Source organism: Mercenaria mercenaria, chromosome 9 (assembly GCF_021730395.1).
Source record: "Mercenaria mercenaria strain notata chromosome 9, MADL_Memer_1, whole genome shotgun sequence".
NCBI lineage: Eukaryota > Metazoa > Mollusca > Bivalvia > Venerida > Veneridae > Mercenaria > Mercenaria mercenaria.
The window spans coordinates 3,265,845-3,287,880 of record NC_069369.1 but is presented as its reverse complement, the minus strand read 5'-3'; the positions used below and the strand labels follow the sequence as shown (position 1 = coordinate 3,287,880).

Sequence of the window (22,036 nt, the reverse complement as noted above, 5' to 3'; positions counted from 1 at the left end):
CTGATCTCAAACGTCTTGTATTAAAAGATCTACTGATAGCTGTCATCTGTGTCAATTGTTTTATAATCATCCTCCGTCTGTATTAATAATAAATATCTATTGCTAACGATCATTATTCAGTTTTTCATTACCTGGGTAACTCAGAGGCATGTATAACTTGATTTCATGTTTCCTTTCGTTTATTGCAGTTACGTTTAATAACATAAAAATAACAAGAGCTCGTAGAAAACGAAATGCCCCCCTTGGTGCATTCAGTACTTGCACAAGGAACAGAAATGATTTGGTCACTGTGCACTGTTCTACTGTTCTGGGTCAACGTGACTTTGACCTTGGACCTACTGACCTCAAAATCAATAGGGGTCATCTGCTGGTCATGATCAACCTCCCTATTAAGTTTCGTCAAATTAGGCCCAATCATTCTCAAGTTATCATCTGGAAATGGTTACTGTGACCTTGACATTTGACCACAAAATCAATAGGGGTCATCTGCAGATCATGATCAACATCCCTATAAAGTTTCGTGATCCTAGGCCCAAGTGTTCTCAAATTATCGTCCGGAAATGGTTTAACTGTTCCATGTCACTGTAAACTTGACCTTTGACCTACTGACCTCAAAATCAATAGAGGTCATCTGCTGTTCATGACCAACCTCCTTATCAACTTTCATGATCCTAGGCCCAAGTGTTCTAAGTTATTATCCGGAAACGGTTTAACTGTTCCGGGTCACTGTGACCTTGATCTTTATTCTACTGACCTCAAGATCAATAGGGGTCATCTGCTGGTCATGGCCAATCTCCCTATCAACTTTCATGTTCTTGAGTTATCATCCGGAAACGGATTAGGCTACGGACAGACAGACCGGCCGACATACCGACCGACCAACCGACATCTGCAAAACAATATACCCCACCTTCTTCAAGGGGGATGGGGGCATAATAAAAGGTTAGGGTAGATTTTCTGCAAACATAACACCCCAAAATCATCTATATGTTATCTGATAAATACACTGACAGTATTACATACAATAGTCGGTTGTTGTGTTTCTATCTTTTTTATTGTTTATGTGAAGTATGAATATCTAATGAGACATGTCGTAGATAATCGAGCATTCTGGCCTCTGGAATATATCCCGTTTTGAGGTCAATAAATTTTCCGAGTGTTACAATGCGACAGCTGTGTATATTGCTGACTGTTGATCTATTACTATAGATGACATTATAAACAGAAGGTCGGTGTATCATGTGTTTTTTTTTTTTTCAAATGAAACACCGAAAAGAACAACTAAACTAGATAAAATTACCTTTATTTTTCGATTACGATAGGAATTCTATATGAAAATCTACGATCTCGCTTGTGGTGAAAAGAAACTTGATTAAAAGGTTCCCGCCAAGGAATAAAATCTTTGCAATGGACCAGCAGCTGTGCTTAATTCGTAATATGAAGACACTCTCAAGAATAATTTTTCTGCGTTGGACCAGCTGCAAGCTTTACCGTCATCTGAAGATCTATCTTTCGGGAATAAAGTCTGAAAAATACTCTTGCTAACCTGGGAAGAAGATATATCATTGCTCCAGGCCTAACTGTGACCTCTCTGTCTCTGTCCCTCTGTCTCTCTGTCTCTCTCCGGTGGCGCTCAAATCTCGTAATCTCGCATGAATGAGATGCGGAGACTGATGTTTAAAGTGGCAATATTTGTTTTAGGATTCACCTTAAATTAATTAGTGTATAAAATAGTAATTTTGTATCAGATATAGGATTAACTGTTTTCGTGCTGTTTATACATGTAAAGGCGAGCAATCATGTTGTAATGGATGAGTCAATAAATATGTCTGGTAAAATCAAGCAAATTTAGATTTGAACGACGATGTTTGTCATTACAGATCTGGAGCGCACGGCAAAAATACGCAAATTTTTGCATGTCCGCACGCATTTAGTGTAAAGTATGTATAATATTATGAATAAAGGTTAGGGTTAGGATTACCGTGGTTACAAAATATATACATTAAAGATAAAAAATCAAATCGCTTGAATCCAGCATATACCGGAGTCTGTAATATATCACAGGCGCACCAGATCTGCTTTTAGTGACAGCCTTTGAACGAACTTTCTAAAAGTTTAAAACATGTTAAAGTAACTATTTACACGAAATAAAATCGACAACGGACTGCAAACTAGCTTTTTTTTGTTTTTTTTTACAAAGCTAAGCCTTTATCATACTATATACATTTTAAATGAAATAAACTCGCGTGCCAGACATGATATCGAAACGCTGTGCTAAGCAATGCATGCCATGCGCTACAATGATACGAAATCTGTAATTTCCATGTGTTTATATTTCCTCGTATGCGTTTCAGCATTCTTCATGCATGTTCGTAGGAAACACGAGCCCATGGCTTTTCTGTACCGGAGAATACCGAGAACGCAAACGGTGCTTACGCAGTCGAATGGAAATTTCTAATTGTTATTACGTGTTTACGTGTAGAGACTTACCCTAAGCCTTCTTTACACAAGGGAAACAATCCGTTTATGTAGTGAAATTGTTGAGTGAACACCGTTTCTTAATCCTAATCCTGCCCATGTTATATCAGTGCAAAGGAAAAGTAACCTATCTATGATAAATGCCATGTATGATTACACAGTTATGCATCTAACAATCTTGAAATTGATTTCTTCGATTTTCTCATATTTCTAGATATTTTTCCCATACTTTGACTCATATGTATGGATAGTTGAGATTGTTCTCATTCCAGCAGTAGCCTTTTCAACATATTTCACCTTGTGAAATTCTGTGGGTTTTGACTTTTTAAAAAAAATCGTCTGTTTGTTGACAAATTTCACCACAAAAAAAAATCCTACTTTCCCCAGGGCAATCAATTATTTGATCTTTACATAGTTTTGTATTCAGGTTGCTAATCCATGTGGCAAGTATGCATGCTTTTTTCATGATTAGAGGTAAAAAGTGCATAGTTTGCATGAGGTTCTAGGTCAATAGTCACCTAAGCCTATCATAAAGTCTTTACGGAGTTGTCTCCATTTTTTCCAAATATTTCATCCGGGATCATTTTTTTTTCAGCTCAAATAACTCTTTTTCAGGAAATGAAATTTTAATTTTTTTCAGTCCTTGCTTTTTGATGCAGTTAACTACGGTACACATATATTTAATATAGATAGCTCCTACTTGAAGTTTGTATTTTCAGTTACAATGCCTACTACGTGTCTTGATAACGTGTATATTTACGTAAGTTTAATAAAATGACAGATCTGAGTAGGCATACCAATGACAGATTTGTAGAGAAAAAATCTGTAGGAAAAGTTATGTTTGTAATCAAGTTTGTAAGTTTATAATAGGTTGGCTTGCAATAATGGACACCATATCAAAGCAAAACAACAAGAGTTCATAAAATGCAACTAAAGCCTACAGAGCATGTTTACAGGGGTAATAAAACAAAAATAATAACGATAAAACTGTGTAAATTAATTCCTGAACTATGTGGAATTACTTGCCAGTCAGCAAATGTATATGAATATAAAATTACAGTGAAGCACTTTGAATCTAATGAATTGTTGACTTAATATCTCCAGTTTTTGTACGAGCCCTTCGTACATGTAATACGGTACTTTTTCTTTCTCTTTGTTCAATGGGAGAGCAACGACTTCAGTAACACCCCGGAATAAAATCGGATAAAATGATAGATATTTGTTACCGTTCCTCAACGAATTGGCGATTTAAGTATAATGCTATAAAATATGCCGTTAGGGTGTACAACTAGTCAAAGACATACTTTGAGAAAACTTCTAGAACTTGGACAATTGGTACAAAACCAATAAAATAGGATACCGGATATGTACATCTTGGTATAACTCTTAAACAATAATATTCACAATGCTAACACTAACTGCTTCAGAGAACTCTACTTAGCATAACTAATAGTGAGATTAATGTTACAACATAAAGCATTGTATAGTTGCGAATTATGGAATTACATGACTAATTCTAACACATTGATTCTCTAACGTGCTCATCGTTACTGTGTAAAATATACACAAAAGTTACCACTGCATGTAAATAATGCCATACCTCTCTTTTCTCTTAGATTACATTCAATAATAACAACAATAGTCTATAAAAAGCTACAATTTCTAGGACAGTTTTGTAGGCTACCAGGTAGATACTGAGTAAGATTTTTACTCATAGGCTATTTCGTTATACCAATTGTGCAGAAAGACAGTGTTTATGGTTTAAGCCAGATATATTTAACATCCTGCAAAAATAAAATTTATTAGATTATATAAATGTTTCCATGGAAACTTCAATTTTTCCAAGCATAGAGAATGGAAATCAATCTTGCAGCGTTCTGTTTTCCAGCAGCAACAAGAAGAACGCTTTTAAAACCTGTGCCAGCTTATAACAGTTGTGTATAAACATTTCTGATGGTAAAGGTAACATATAGACTTCCAACTTGCGCCGAGTCTTTACATTGTCAAGTATTTATATATATACAAAAATGCGACTAGAAATTCAATCGAAGGTAGTTTATCGAACACCCTTTTTATGCCTTGTTTTTCATTTAAGCAAGGCATGAATTGAACAATATGTTGTTAATACCGAATTTTAGCAGGACTATAAAGTTACAGTCCATAAAATAAACGAACGTGTTTGTAAACATGGACGGATCCAAAAGGAAGGGGAAGAAGCACTTTACAGAATATTTTGATATCAAAATACAATACATACTAATAAGCTTTGATAATGTGGCAGTTGAATCCAGTTAGTCCAGGGGTGTTCAAAGATAACCCATCACAGATCTATTGTAAAGCAATCATTGGATTTACCTGTATTGGAAAATAAACAGTGTCGATTGTATTGAGGTCAACTGCCACATTATCAAAGTTTATTAGTATCTTAGTCCTTACCAACCTATAAACCGGGTCAGTCTATTATATAAGTACAACAACACGGCTGACCCATTTAAACGAGCTTAAGCATACGTACTCATAGTACTTGTAATTGGTATTGTTTGCACAGAATTTGCCTATTCTGTACAGTTTTACGTCGTTATAATATCGGTTGCTGATATTCTCGCTTATCTTATCTTATTTAGTTGTACTTGTCTGTTATTTGTCATGTTAATGCTCTTTGTATATTTAATAGTTGAATATTTTTGCTGTCCTGTCTGTGGCGGTAATAAAAGAATCTCTCTATCTAATGCGGTGATAAAATAAAACTACAAACTCTAGGCATAGCTGAATAGGAATGGCTTACGAAGGGAAGTCGTTATATTGCTGGATACTTGTTACAGGTTGTTTCTTTATACTAATATTTATCAATATCAAATTGTACAACAAGACGAAAGCAATTCCTTTCAACGAAAAGCCAGATATGAAATGGACAATATTGGTAACAGTTAACGATGGATAGTTTGACTTTTTTCAAAACTGCTTCATTTCTACAGAAAACTTCATTTGAACTATAGACTAACAGTCATAGCTGAAGACGATATTGTTTTCTTTAAACTATGGCAACTTGATGGGAACTTTATAACACTTGTAAAAATTCGGCGGAATTCTTCGAGTGAGGCTGTAGTGTACGGAAGTCAAGCGTTTAGCGAGCTGGCATCTGGACGCCCGACCCATATTCTTAAATACTTCCAGACAGGTGTAAATATTGTGTACGCAGATTTAGATTTTGTCTGGTTACAGAATCCTTTCCCTTACTTCGACGGAAACTTTGAAATTTGGATGCAGTCTGACGGGCCTGGGAATTTGTGTACAGGACTAATCGGCATTAAAGGCAGCAACGAAACTATAAAGCTTATGCAGGAATGGCAAGCTTCATTAAATAAACATCTTCAAATTGACCAGAATGCATTCAACAAGGTGGTAAACTATTCACAGGTACGCTTAAAAACCCTAGATACGAACCTTTTTCCTTCAGGAAAACTATATTTTGAAGAATTCAAAGACGAGCAAAGAAGCAATGTTGTAATCGTTCATAATAATTGCAATAAATGTCATACAGAAACACTGCAACGCTTCAAAAGATATAAGCTGTGGTTCCCTGAATAGACAGTCAATCATCCAATAACAAACAAGAAGGTCATTGATCCTAAAGCGCTCACCTGTGTACAAGGCTTCAAGTGTGTTTGTATAACGTAATGGTACAACTACAGTTAGGTTCAATGTTAGCCTGTATTATATACATTTCGCACACAATATTTGAGCTTAGAGCAATAATTTGAACAATTACGGCAGACAGTACAACGCCAAATATCAAGGCTCTAGCTATTATTGATTCAGACAAGAAGTTTCTTATTTTCAGCCTATAGTAAGTACATGTCACACACAGGGGCGTGGCCATTTTTGACCACAGGGCAATAATTTGGACGATTATGGTAGGGAGTCAAACCCTTATATCACATGCCAAATATCAAAGCTCTAGAGAAGATTTTTGAAGTCTGATAGCTGAAAACCTATTTTAAACCAAAAAGACCCATATGTTCAATAAACTGGAACCATTTGAACAACTTTGAAAGAGGACTACCCAGAGATCATTTGTGTAAAGTTTCATCAAAATCCAGAGAGTGGTTTTGGAGATGTGTTGATGAAAAGTGACCACACCCTCTGGTGGCCATGTTTTTTGACGAAGCAGATAAATTTGAATAAAATTTGTAGACGTTCACACAAGAATAATTTGTGTGAAATTATTTTAAAATCGGACTAACAGTTTTATACGAGAAGATTTTCTAAGTTTCTACCATAAAAATATAGGGAAAAGTGATCACGCCCCCAGGCAGCCATGTTTTTGACGAATCGGAATAATTTGAACAATCTTGGTAGAAGGTCATACAAGGACCATTTGCGTAATGATATTTTAAAATCGGGCTAGCAGTTTCACAGAAGAAGATTCCACTATAAACGTGCTATTTTATAGACTGAGAATTATTATCAATTTGAGAAAAATTGTCCAACCTCACATAAGCAAACCCTTCACTGTGGACACAGCTGGAACATGGTCTCCTTAAAACAAATTACTAATGAATTTGTCCGTGTTCAATGCTGTGATCCACAGTAGAGGGACGGACTGGCAGCAAGGATATGGAGTCATAATAATAAACTAATTTAGATAGTCATATTGCTGAAGTACGGTGTTGCAGAGGTCTAACATTTTAGTTAACTATCTTCTACATCTACATCTACGGGGATACTCCCAACAATCAATTTCTGATCATAACTGGGAGGTCGGAGCAGTTGTTAAAAACATGTTGCTATGTTACATGATACATGATATGCATGTGTTAAGAGAGTAAGAGCAGTAATATGTACAGCTTTGTTCAAAAATAAAAACAGGATGATGACATTAGTACATATGTGAGTCTAGGTCAGATGTGAAACACTGAAGGTTCACACTGTCCTTGATGTTATAAGGCAAGACGTTCCAGTATCTGATCGTGCGGGGGGAAATGGAGTTCATATGATATTGTGTTCTTGAAGATGGAATGATAAAGTTTAAATTTCTAGAGGCTGTCAGGTGGTTATGATCTACAGAGACGAGGTTGTGTGATATTTTATACAATATAATTAAAGATGCATGTATTCTTCTCTGTTCTAATGTCTGCCATTTAAGAATTTCAAGCACTGATGTTACGCTGCTTTGGTATGAGTAATCATTCATAACATATCTGGCTGCAGCTCTTTGTACCTTTTCTATCTCATATGCTAAGTTTTTCTGCCATGGATGCCATATGGTGTTACAGTATTCTAATTGTGGGCGGACGTATGTTTTGAAGGCAGTTTCTTTGATATTACGGTTATTACATTGTACATTTCTTTTTATGAATCTGAGAGTGTTATTAGCTTTTGAAGATGTAGTTTCAATATGTTTTTTCCAACTAAAGTCATCACTAATAGTAATCCCAAGATATTTAGCATTTTCTGTGGTTTTTAGTTCTTGATTATGTAGTTTATATGGAAAAATGATATTTTTTCTTTTTTTTTTTTTGGAGATTCTTACGATTTCGCATTTATCAGGATTGAATTCCATAGACCATTTACGTTCTCATTCTTCTAATTTTGTCAAATAATCTTTAGGTTTGTTAGAGTCTACTAATGAGTCGATGGTGAGGTATATGATGGTGTCATCAGCAAATAAGCGTATTCTACTTTTAACAGAATCGGGAAGGTCATTGATGAAACAAAGGAAGAGACAAGGACCCAACACTGAACCTTGGGGAACCACTGATAAAACTGGTAGAGAATGAGAGTGTGAGCCTTCAACTACTACAGATTGAGAGCGATTACTAAGAAAAGATTGAATCCAAGATAGAGATGTTTTGTTGACACCAAGTGTCATGAGTTTATAGAGAAGAAGTTGTTGATCGACCTTGTCGAAAGCTTTCGAGAAATCCATTACAATGAGATCTGTTTGTTTTCCAGATTGGAGATTGTCAAAAATTTCTTGTGTAAAGGATAATAGTTGAGTCTCACAGCTATGTTTGGAACGGAAGCCATGTTGGAAAGGTGTGAGAAGATTGTTGTTGTCGAGATGGCGCATGATGTTAGAGACCATGATATGCTCCATTAGTTTGGAGGCTATGCATGTCAAGGAGATTGGCCGATAGCTGCTTTCAAGTTCATTCTACCAAACTATTACCCAGTCTTGGATCGTCAGATCATAATACTGTCTTTCATGAAATGAACATTAAAATTGGTAGACCTCGTCAAGTAAAACGTGAAATCAAACAATTTAAAAAAGCTAACTGGGATTCATTCAAGTCTGATCTCAATGAATACTTTAAAAATGTTTTTGTTAAACTCTCATCTAATGACCCAAACATACTGTGGGAAAAATTTAAAAATAAAGTCAATGAGCTATCAAGTAAATACATACCAACCAAAATGACTAAACCCAGAAGTGATCTTCATATAACAATAAATGAAACTCGCAATAATGGGATGCCTCTGAAAAACTGGTCTTGTCTAGATACAGGTCTACATACAAGCTGCATTACCAGGTGTTCATCACAGTTTGCTATTAACCACAGTGTATGTCATGCATACCCTGTGTCTACTACAAAAAGGTATACTATGCATACCATGTTTCTTCTTCGAAAAGGTATGCAATGTATACCATGTATCTACCACGAAAAGGTATGCTATGCATACCCTGATTATACTACGAAAAGGTACCTCGATCTATAGCGTGTGCCGTGCATACCATGTACCTACTGTAACTGTGTGTGGTATCAACAGTTTACATATGCGAGGTTGGACATTTTTGCTCAAACTGAAAATAATTCTCAATCTATACAATACCCCGTTATTATATAGTATAGGGAAAAGTGACCACGCCCTCTGGAAACCATGTTTTTGACGAATTAAAATAATTTGAACAATCTTGGTATAGGGCTGCAAAGAACTATTTTTAAATTGGGCCTACAGTTTCATAAAAGATGTTTTAAATGTCTACTATACACTCGACACAATTCCTAATCGGTCTGTTTATGTTGTATTACTATAATGTTAATAATGCATGTATTTACACGAAATTTCACATACCGACATCGGAATAGGTACTGCAGCTAATTATTGATTTATTTTTGACCGACTCACTGCAAAAGTAACCGCATTAGGCGTGTTGACCAATATAGCTTATTTTGCACGTGCAGGGCATGTGCACCAATATACAAGTGTTAATGAACACTTTTGGCATTATAGACGAAAGTCCTACTAGAAAAACACATATCATCGTGAAATTGACACAAGAGCAACGCTCCCGTGCTATTGGAATTATACAACAAAATTCAAAATCGGTCACTTCAATGAATTGTACTCGGAACGCCTAATGCGGTTACTTTGGCCGTGCGTCGCCAAAATTAAACTAATAATTAGCTGTGGTATCGATTCAAATGTCGGCATGTGAAATTTCGTGCAAATATATGCAATATTAAGGTTCTTGTAAAAGGAAATAAGGTTAAAATGTAAATAATCACCAAAGTAACAGCTACACACAAATTATATCAGATTTTTTTTGAAATTGCAAAAATAATTACACACGTGTCGTAAATGTGTCCCGGCTAGCAACATTCCGACAGCCATACCGAAGAATATTCCTCCGGCCAATACTCGATAGCGGTCAGATTTTCTATATAGAAATAAAAAGGGTATGTACACATTTCCCTTAATTGCTCTTGTGTCAATTTCACCATGATATGTGTTTTTCTAGTAGGACTTCCGTCATTAAAGCCAAACGTGTAAACGACTACGTGCATGTTGGTGCACATTGTCCTGCACGTGCAAAATATGCAGTATTAGTCGGAACGCCTAATGCGGTTACTCTGGCCGTGCGTCGCCAAAATTAAACTAATAATTAGCTGTGGTATCGATTCAAATGTCGGCATGTGAAATTTCGTGCAAATATATGCAATATTAACAAAATAGTAATACAAATATGAACTGACCGATTAGGAATTTTGTTGAGTGTATACATATAGGGAAAAGTGACCACGTCCCTTGGCGGCCATGTTTTTTTTTTTGAAGAATCAGTATAATTTGAACAATCTTGGTAGAGGGTGACATAAGGACCATTTGTGTGACAATATTTCAAAATAAGACCATCGGTTTAGGAGGAGATGTCGTTTGAAGATTTTTCTATTTTTAGCTCTGGCGGCCCCTATGTGCAACCAAGCAGAACCGTTTAAACAAATTTAGAAGGACCATCAAAGGAACATCCACGCCAAATTTCATCAAAATCCATTCAGTGCTTTTGGAGGGGATGTCGTTTAAACACAATTGTTGACGACGGACGGACAACTTGACGGACGTACGGACGCACGCACGACGGACATAGTGTGATCACTAAAAAGTAGGGCAGTAGGTCACGATTAAGACCATTCAAGATGAGTATTGAAATCTGTATCAAACATCATACTTGTGGTCCAAATTTCTTTGCCACTGCTTCAAAAACAAGTAAGTCTCAAGAGACCACCTAGGCGTGGCCTATATTGACCCAAGGGTCTTGATTTAAACAATCTTGGTAGAGAACCACTAGAGTATGCCACATACCAAATATCCAAGCTCCGGGCAAGAACTTTTTTATAAGGTTTTTCCCTATATAAGCCAATGTAAAACTGTTGACCCCTGTGAGGTCAATTTTAACCCCAGGGTCATGATTTGAACAAACTTAACAGTTGACCACTAGACAATACTAAATTCCAAATATCTAAGATCTGGACCTTATGGTTCTTGCAAAGAAGATTTTTAAATATTTTCCTTTAAAAGTCAATGTAAAACAAGGGACCCCCGGAGGTGGCCTATATTGACCACAGGGTCATGATTTAAACAATCTTGGTAGAGAACCACTAGAGCATGCCACATACCAAATATCCAAGCTCCGGGCAAGAAATTTTTATAAAGTTTATCCCTATATAAGCCAATGTAAAAACTGTTGACCCCTGGGCGGTCAATTTTGACCCCAGGGTCATGATTTGAACAAACTTAATAGTTGACCACTAGACAATACTAAATTCCAAATATCTAAGATCTGGACCTTATGGTTCTTGCTAAGAAGATTTTTAAAGATTTTCCTTTAAAAGTCAATGTAAAACAAGGGACCCCCGGAGGTGGCCTATATTGACCACAGGGTCATGATTTAAACAATCTTGGTAGAGAACCACTAGAGCATGCCACATACCAAATATCCAAGCTCCGGGCAAGACATTTTTATAAGGTTTTTCCCTATATAAGCCAATGTAAAAACTGTTGACCCCTGGGCGGTCAATTTTGACCCCAGGGTCATGATTTGAACAAACTTAATAGTTGACCACTAGACAATACTAAATTCCAAATATCTAAGATCTGGACCTTATGGTTCTTGCTAAGAAGATTTTTAAAGATTTTCCTTTAAAAATCAATGTAAAACAAGGGACCCCCGGAGGTGGCCTATATTGACCACAGGGTCATGATTTAAACAATCTTGGTAGAGAACCACTAGAGCATGCCACATACCAAATATCCAAGCTCCGGGCAAGAAATTTTTATAAGGTTTTTCCCTATATAAGCCAATGTAAAAAAGCTGTTGACCCCTGGGCAGTCAATTTTGACCCCAGGGTCATGATTTGAACAAACTTAATAGTTGACCACTAGACAATACTAAATTCCAAATATCTAAGATCTGGACCTTATGGTTCTTGCTAAGATTTTTAAAGATTTTCCTTTAAAAGTCAATGTAAAACAAGGGACCCCCGGAGGTGGCCTATATTGACCACAGGGTCATGATTTAAACAATCTTGGTAGAGAACCACTAGAGCATGCCACATACCAAATGTCCAAGCTCCGGGCAAGACATTTTTATAAGGTTTTTCCCTATATAAGCCAATGTAAAAACTGTTGACCTCTGGGCGGTCAATTTTGACCCCAGGGTCATGATTTGAACAAACTTAATAGTTGACCATTAGACAATACTAAATTCCAAATATCTAAGATCTGGACCTTATGGTTCTTGCTAAGAAGATTTTTAAAGATTTTCCTTTAAAAGTCAATGTAAACCAAGGGACCCCCGGAGGTGGCCTATATTGACCACAGGGTCACGATTTAAACAATCTTGGTAGAGAACCACTAGAACATGCCACATACCAAATATCCAAGCTCCGGGCAAGACATTTTTTATAAGGTCTTTCCCTATATAAGCCAATGTAAAAACTGTTGACCCCTGGGCAGTCAATTTTGACCCCAGGATCATGATTTGAACAAACTTAATAGTTGACCACTAGACAATACTAAATTCCAAATATCTAAGATCTGGACCTTATGGTTCTTGCTAAGAAGATTTTTAAAGATTTTCCTTTAAAAGTCAGTCTGTTATCTGTTACCTCCGTGTCTTCACCGCCTTTATAGACGAACCACTTTTCGTGTCTGTAGCGTCCCACAACCACGAATAAACATATACAAAATCTGTCCAACTGTCTATTATGATTGAAAAATCGTCTTACATTAGATGACTAAGCTGATGCAGTTTTGTACCTATTATCATGATTAAGGCTTTCTGTAAGATTAATAACTGTTTTTAAATATCTATAACGTTCATTATGAAGATTAAACAACAGACGTCTGCATTGGAATTCTAGATCTGAGAGCTTTTCAAAGTGGTTTTTATACTTCCACGTTCTACATATGTATGTACAGTCTATAATAATGTTAATTTTGTCATGATCGGTAGATTCTTCCCAGTTATAATAATCAAGCTGCAACAGTTCATACTTAATCTCACTAATGTGGTATACGCGTCGCAGATAGGTCACCACAGTGGAGAGTGAAATGTTCGAGTGTCTCTGAGGCACCTAAGCACAGGCGACAAACGTCATTTATTTTGTTTTGATTAAAAGCTGCATGATTTGTCTGTAAGATATAGACTCCACACATTACTTTCAGTTTTACCGGAATTCTGTTTGCATAGTATACTGACTTCGTTGGTATTTGTACTAGTGGATGTGGTTTATTTGGCTCCATTTCTCTACAGTTCATATGTTTCAGAGTTTTTGTTGATTTTGCTACTTCTTGAATTTCATATGCCCAAACTTTATTCACTTTAGTATTAACAGTTCTTTTCCATTTTGCTTTCTTAACCAGATTGTTCAATAATTCTTCTGGGTCCCTAAGATCGTATTTCCAAAATATTTTCTTTACCTCAATAAACCTGCAGCTCGCACTCTTGACTGATTTAACGCTGAGCTGACGCCTGGCTAAACGATTTTCAACCGACTCCTCGCTTTGTCTACATACGCCATTAAACAAAATTAATGCCTTTTTGTGGATTTGCGCTTCCACAGGGAGGTAGCCGCTCAAGATGTAAACTGCTGCATCTGACGTGTATGCTGGTAGGGTGAGAAGTTGTTTAATTAGTCTCTTTTGAAATACTTCAAGTTTTTCAGTAAGACCTTTTCCAGGTAATACGATTTCAAGACCATATAATAATATCGGCGTAACGTACACTTTAAGTATGTGTAGAGCTGATTGAATATCTAGGCCACTTGTTCCGTGAAGTCCTGCAGACATAAAACTATATACCGTCTTTCTCCCTTTCTGAATAAATATTACGTGAGGTCCATATTTTTGCACGTCAGTCTAGCAAAAATCCAAGCACACGACCCCACCTTTTTTATTTGCTAAATTTTCTAGGTATATTCTTAAATTTTGAAAAATCAGAGTTTAATCAAATTCAACATTGTAGAAAAAAATTCGATCCAAACGTGCAGAACTACCTTAAAAGGAAAACGTTGTGGGACAACAGACGAGGGACAACCACGGACAACAATAGCTCACCCTTTGTGCTCAGGTGGTCCAATAACTGAGACAGGTGGGCTAATAACTGAGACAGAGCAAAAATGCTTCACAACCTGAATTACTTGAAGGCATAATTCATGACATACTGGTGTCAGAATTGTGGACATTGTGTCATATGATGTAAGTGATGAATGCGAAACAACCACATTAGGTTTGAATCAAATCCATTTAGTAACAAAAGAAATAATGTGCAAAGATAATATCCCTTGTGCCTCATGATGTGGATGATGATGAGGAATAACGTTCTGAGGTTGAAGCAAATCCATCAAGTAATTACAGAGAGATAAAGAGAAAATGCAGCAAAACTTTAACCAAGGTGTGGATGCAGGACGTCGAATATTGCCTGGTCGAGTGGGATATCTCTAGTCAAGCTAAAACTATAACATCAAATATAAAATGTAACAGGTTTATGTTTAATATTTGTTTATGGAAAATATTTTTTCAAATACTCACAGTAAGTCTAGAAGTGATGCATTTTTACAGCTGTTCGGAGTATTTATTTCTGTGACCAATATCAGCAATGACATTTAATTTAGAAACTTAACCAAGACCAGACATACATGTAAAATAATACATTGAATTTGCTTATTTTCTATGAACCAATTTAGCGACCCAGTTCTTGACTCCAGGTGACCCAGTTTCAAACTTGATCTCGATTTAAGAAGACAAACATTCAGAAACTGGCCAAGTTGTTGAGGTTACAAAGTAGCATGTAGGAGACAATTTGACAAAACTCCTGTTTTGTCCTACTTAATATGCAAACTGATGTGTGGAGTAATGTCCGCCTGGGTTTTTAGTGAGAGTTTTGTCTGTCTTGAAATTTTTATGTTAGATTTTTTATCCTAGCTGCTGAAACAATAAGACATATTATGAAGGCAAACCCAAATTTGTGACATCTAAATTATCAACAGTAATAAACTGCACCATGAGAAAAAACCAACATAGTGCATTTGCGACTGGCATTAATCCAGACCAGCCTGCGCATCCGCTAATGGTTTTTCTCATTGTTGCAGTAGGCTTTGAAAGCGAACAGCATAGATCCTGATCAGACTGCGCAGGCTGGTCTTGATCCATGCTGGTCGCAAATGCACTATGTTGGTTTTCTCATGGTGTGGCTCAATTATATTGATGATGGACAGTCAATGGCAAACACCAGACTATTCATCTATACAGTAACTTACCCTGAACTTCTGCTTCAAGTGAACATGAGCATCTATTTTTTGTTTCAGGTGAGCTAAAATATATTGCAAAATCCTGCTGTTAGCACATGTGCATTTGTACATATTAAAGACAATATTGATTAATAACACTTGTGACAGCTTGTGTACTTTTAAGGTGTGTTATGTAAATATTTCTAAGAAATCTTTTTTTCTGTCTCAAGGTTATGGAGAACTTCACCTTTCATTTCCAAAACTCAACAATCAACTAGATATTGGCACTCAACCATATTAATGACACTTTAGCCAAACCTTAGTCTGCTGGCGACAAGTGAGTCTGCCTTTATGGCCAGTGTAGATCAAGATCAGCCTTGCAGTCTGATCATGATTTGCACTGTTCCCCATTCAGTCAGTATCTTTTGGTAAGCATCCCTTATAACAGTTAATGGTACTGTCCAAATTGAAAGATGGACTAGTTCATTATAGAAATTTAGCAGGGTAAGGGTTAAATGTTCATGGTATTCCAGTTAATATAATGCAGGGGATTATTGCTTTTCTACACTTTATGTGTAATTTACAGGTCACAACCTCCACAAGTCTGTATCCGAGTTGTAAGTTATCTTATGACCTTGTCTGTACTGATAACTGAGGTTGAAATTTCATACTTGCAGCTTCCATAAGTATCATAAGTTGTGTTAAAATTCAGAGGTTTGCAATTTTATGATTTTAACCTAGTCTTCTTACAACACTTGCAAACCCTAAGTTTGTCATTAAGTCTTGATGGATTTACTTGTAATGTAATGAACTTATTTTTTTGAACTAAACATATGTATACACATTATCATGTTTAGGGATTTACTACGCATACATTTAGATATTATCATGTTTAGGGATTTACTACACATATGCATACAAGTTATCATTTTTAAGGATTTACTACACATGCATACATATCATCATGTTTATGTAATCACTACACATATGTATACACATAGTCATGTTTAGGGATTTACTACACATATGTATACATTTTGAAATTTCCGACTCTTAACTAAATTTCTATCCTTTTACAGCTACTCTCAGAATTTTCTGGAGGTTAAAAGTAACAAATTATTAGTGAATTGTAGATTTGATTTTATCACACACTTAACTTGACATCAAATGATATATATCATTTAAAAGCAACACTGAAAGTTCTAACACAAGAGGGCAATTAAGGCCCTGTATGGCTCACCTGAGTAAACAAGATAACCAAATTATAAACTTGACACAGATGCAGTACAGACAATAACGGAAGCAGGATGATCTCAATAGCTCACTTTGAACACCATGTGCTTAGGTGAGCTAAAAACAAACAATGCCTTAATATTATGGATAATGTATATAAAGAACATATCACATTAACAGGTGCTCTTCATAACAAATAAAACCATATACTTGAAAAAAAAAAACACATTTGTTTACTATTCATACTGTACATTTTTTTACAAGCTATTATCGTAACAAAAACATGTTGAATGAGTCTGGAAGTATTTAAAATCAATACAAAACTTCCTACTGGTTAAGATACATTAAAATGAAAAGGGAAACTAGAAAATGCTTTTGTAAAAAAGCGCATGTCTCCCCCAATGCAAAGTCCTATAGGCAAGAAGTCAATAGAGGTCAGGAGCGAAAGTCTATGAGACACTGATGGTTGGCTGCAATAGGGATTATCTACTTGGCATGTCCTGTCATCCCGCTAAATTTCAACACTCTTGGCCTAGTGGTTCTCCAGTCACTGTTCAGGCTCCTGTGACCTTGACCTTTGATCAAGTGACCTCAAAATAAAAAGGGGTCATCTACTCTGCATGTCCAATCATCCTATTAAGTTTCAACATTGTAGGTCAAGTGGTTCTCAAGTTATTTCCAAAAAATGATTTTACATGAACAGGCCACTGTGACCTTGACCTTTAATAGACTGACCCCAAAATCGATAGGGGTCATCTACTCTGCATGTTCAATCATCCTATGAAGTTTCAACATTCTGGGTCAAGTGGTTCTCAAGTTATTGATCGAACTGGTTATCAATGTTCAGGCCCCTGTGACCTTGACCTTTAACGGAGTGACCCCAAAAACAATAGGGGTCATTTACTCTGCATGAACAATCATCCTATGAAGTTTCAACATTCTGGGTCGAGAGGTTTTCAAGTTATTGATTGGAAATGGTTTTCCATGTTCAGGCCCCTGTGGCCTTGACCTTTAACAGAGTGACCCTAAAATCGTTAGGGGTCTTCTACTCTGCATGACCAATCATCCTATGAAGTTTCATCATACTGGGTCAAGTGGTTCTCAAGTTACTGACCGGAAATGGTTTTCCATGTTCAGGCCCCTGTGACCTTGACCTTTCACAGAGTGACCCTAAAGTCGTTAGGGGTCATCTACTCTTCATGACAAATCATCCTATGAAGTTTCAACAATCTGGGTCAAGTGGTTCTCAAGTTACTGACCGGAAATGGTTTTCAATGGTCAGGCCCTGTGACCTTGACCTTTAATGGAGTGACCCCAAAATCGATAGGGGTCATCTACTTTGCATGTACAATCATCCTATGAAGTTTCAACATTCTGGGTCAAGTGGTTCTCTAGTTATTGATCGGAAATGGTTTTCAATGTTCAGGCCCCTGTGACCTTGACCTTTAATGGAGTGACTCCAAAATCAATAGGGGTCATCTACTCTTTATGACCAATCATCCTATGAAGTTTCAACATTCTTGGTCAAGTGGTTCTCTAGCTATTGATCGGAAATGGTTTTCAATGTTCAGGCCCCTGTGACCTTGACCTTTGACGGAGTGACCCCAAAATCAATAGGGGTCATCTACTCTTCATGACAAATCATCCTATGAAGTTTCAACATTCTGGGTCGAGTGGTTCTCTAGTTATTGATCGGAAATGGTTTTCAATGTTCAGGCCCCCGTGACCTTGACCTTTGACGGAGTGACCCCAAAATCAAAAGGGGTCATCTACTCTTCATGGCCAATCATCCTATGAAGTTTCAACATTCTGGGTCAAGTGGTTTTCTAGTTATTGATCGGAAATGGTTTTCAATGTTCAGGCCCCTGTGACCTTGACCTTTGACGGAGTGACCCCAAAAACAATAGGGGTCGTCTACTCCAGCAGCCCTACAATCCTATGAAGTTTGAAGGTTCTAGGTCAAATGGTTCTCCAGTTATTGCTCGGAAATGAAGTGTGACGTACGGACGGACGGACGGACAGGGCAAAAACAATATGTCTCCTGGGGGAGACATAATTATTCTGATAGATATACAAAACAAACATTCTTTCGATGATTAGAAACTCTATAAATGAATAAATGTTTCAACAGAAAAGTGATCTAGTCATAAATGTTAAAAACAGCAAATTAGCATAAAACAATATTTACAAAATTCTTTTCCTCATTAAAATATACAAACAATAATTACTGTTTTCTGTTCAGAGAAAAAACATGGTAATGTTAATTTTTTTAAGCAGTAGATATTGTTTGAACGACACTGCACGAGCTGTCTTCTTAAGTTTTAACAACATTTATATGTATTATCCCATTCAAATGTAAGATATCATTCGTATCATTTACGTAGGCACCTGTTTAAAGGTCCATAATACTTTAAATTTTTAACTAAAAACCAGTTGAAACAGCTTTCCAAATAGATGTTATGTGTACTTACATGGTAAGAAAAGCACTACTTTTAACACTGCACATGAACTGTTATAGTAAAAGCCATAAAGGGAGGTAATTAAAAAACAATAGATTCAATAAAACATTCTAGAATATTTAGCAATATTCGAACCTTTGATAAATGTTACAGAAAGTAATTATCAGAAACAGGATTTTAACAAGAAATTAATGTATTTTATGTTCAAAAAAGAAAATGTGGCAGCTACATTTTAAACAATGGCATTATGAGCCATAATGTCCTTACTTTTCTAATAGACTGTATATAAAAACTTCAGAAAAGCAGTCTTCTTCAGTTGAGACTGCAGTAAAACTCTGAGTGTTCAGAGTATGCAAGGGTAAGTGAAATGCTTCACTTGTCCAGGATTGTGGGCCATCCATTTACCAACAAATATAGGTATATAGGTCAACTACTGCAAAATCATTAATATTCTTGGGGGGACTAATTTCGTGGATTTCATGGTTGAGTCAATCCATGAGATTTAATCCCAATAAACAAGTAAATTCCATTCATTTTATGTTCAAAAGTTGAATTCCTCGAATTCATATCCCCACAAAATTGCTGTTTCGATCAAAACCACGAAATTTCATGCCCATGAAATTAAAAGATTTTACAGTTACCCTGGAAATTTAAGTTCACATGTTCTATTGCTATGAAAAATAAAACAACACTTGCAACATTTTCAAATAATAAAACATTCTGTAATTTGTCCCAGTTTTACGAAAAGGCTTTTAATATTGAGCAAGTATAATTATAAATTCCTTTATTTAACATGAACAAATTCGTTAACATTTTATTTTCTCCAATATCTTACCAATAAACAATATTGCCTTTCATAACTTTTAAGTGCATGCAGAAGCCTTGAGACCTATTCTAACTCACTTATATTTTGTCAAATTCAGATTGCATTATTTTTTTCTCTTGATGTTTTTAGTTTTGTTTCAATAATCCAGCAAAAGAACATCTTCTTTAACCTTTAGCTAGCTGGCGGCAATTGATTTTGCCTTTGCGACCAGTGTAGATCATGATCAGCCTGCACATCCATGCAGTCTGATCATGATCTGCACTGTTAACTATTCAGTCAGTAAATTTTCAGTGAACACCCCTTCGAATAATAAATGGTACTGTCCAAATTGAATGATGGATCAGTCCATTTTTAAAATTTAGCAAGTTAATGGTTAACCTTTCATCAATAAATAATCTCATTATCATCTCAAATATACTGACAAACAAACATTTACATAATTAGACAGAATATCACATGATTTTCATAACAAGTGGAAATTTTATATTAGCTGATTTACTTTCACCACTACTGTGCATCAAACTCTATCAATCTAATTATTGCAGCTCAACACAGCTGAGGTATAATAAATAAAGAAAATATAAGGAAACAATTATAAATTCAATTGCTTGTGTTAGCTTGGATACTCGTGCTATTGATATTTGAGGAAGCCATATTTTCCTGTCTGAAAACGTAAAAAGCCAGTTGCTGAGGTAGTTACTTATCATCTCAACTGTTTATTAAGCAGTTTGGAGATCTGTCTAACAATACAACATTGCCATTTGACATTAATCACTGACAAAAAAAGCACACAATACTTGAGTTTGAGACTGTTTGGGTAACATTTCATTGTAATCAGACATCTCGTGGTTTGAGAGCTGTCTAAGATGATAAACTTGCAAATGGACTTGCCATTGGATAACTTAATAATGAAACACTAATCATCAGGAATTCTGTGACTGGTCTTCAATTTCAATTTTATAACCTTTGATCATGTCCTTCTTTGTTCGTCTTTGCAGTCTGTATCATTTTATTCATTAGTTCTGTTCAGCAACTGTTGAAGCCCTCTCTCACTAACATACTGTGAAATCTCTCTGACAATGTATTACTTGACATATGATGATTACATCTGTATAATGAGATTCAAGGTTCACACCATTAGCTACTGTCTGTAAATCTGCTATTTGTTTCCATGACAACCATGTGAATACTGACATCATGACTCAGCCTCTTGCTCCAAACACTTAAATATTGTGTTCATCTGAATGTTAGATGTTCCCTCGTAAATGGCACCTAGTTACAATTAAGGTATCAATTAAATTAAATAACATAAACAAAGCCTTCAAAGTAAGTTTTATGATCCTATGTCGAGTACAATATTGGCATTTCCTTCACAATCAGTGTTGAGATAAATATGTTAGAAAATTGTAGTTTGAAAGTAAGTCAGATAAAACATTGTATTTCATGAAAACTAAGTAATTAAAGGGATGTGCTAAAAATCATAACAAAAGGAAACTGGTGACAGAGGACAGGCCCTAGTAGGGACCTTCCAAGCACTGTTACAAGCATGGGTGGGCACTAGGGTATCACAACCAACCTTCTGTTAGCAGAATGGATAGCTTCCTCACATGAAGAATACATGCACTTCATTCCAGGCAAGATTTCCCAAATTAATGCAATACAGTTTCTTTACCAACATTTAGTTCTTCATTGATATAGACAGTAAATGAATACTGTAGATTACTGATTTAGTGTTTACCTTACATTTTCAACCAATCATATGTAAGACATTTTCAAAGTTTTCAAAAAAAGTGTAATTTTATAAGATATTTAGATGCTGCTGTATCTTATAGCTGCATAAAAAGTATTGAAACTCTGAGTCAGAGAGAGGTTATGAAGAAACATCTTCATCATTAAGAAACTACGGTTGGTTGCCATGACAGCTGGTTGCCATGATTTCTCCCTTGTGACCTTGAGAAAACCACAATACATCTGGTAAGTAGATGCTTTCAAGTAACAGATAAAACAAAAGTACTGTAACACTGTATACT

The 22,036-nt window shown here is 36.0% G+C and overlaps 1 protein-coding gene across 1 annotated transcript in view; it reads right to left on the bottom strand.

Annotated features, from left to right (window-relative positions):
- Nucleotides 1-14,729: 14,729 nt before the first annotated feature.
- Nucleotides 14,730-22,036, bottom strand: part of LOC123546362 (short/branched chain specific acyl-CoA dehydrogenase, mitochondrial-like) — a 33,588-nt gene continuing 26,281 nt past the window's right edge. Inside the window, exon 10 of the mRNA XM_045332566.2 lies at nt 14,730-21,278. Within this exon, the coding sequence (XP_045188501.2) occupies nt 21,202-21,278 (77 nt within the window). The 3' untranslated portion in view covers nt 14,730-21,201. The remainder of the gene's footprint in view (nt 21,279-22,036) is intronic.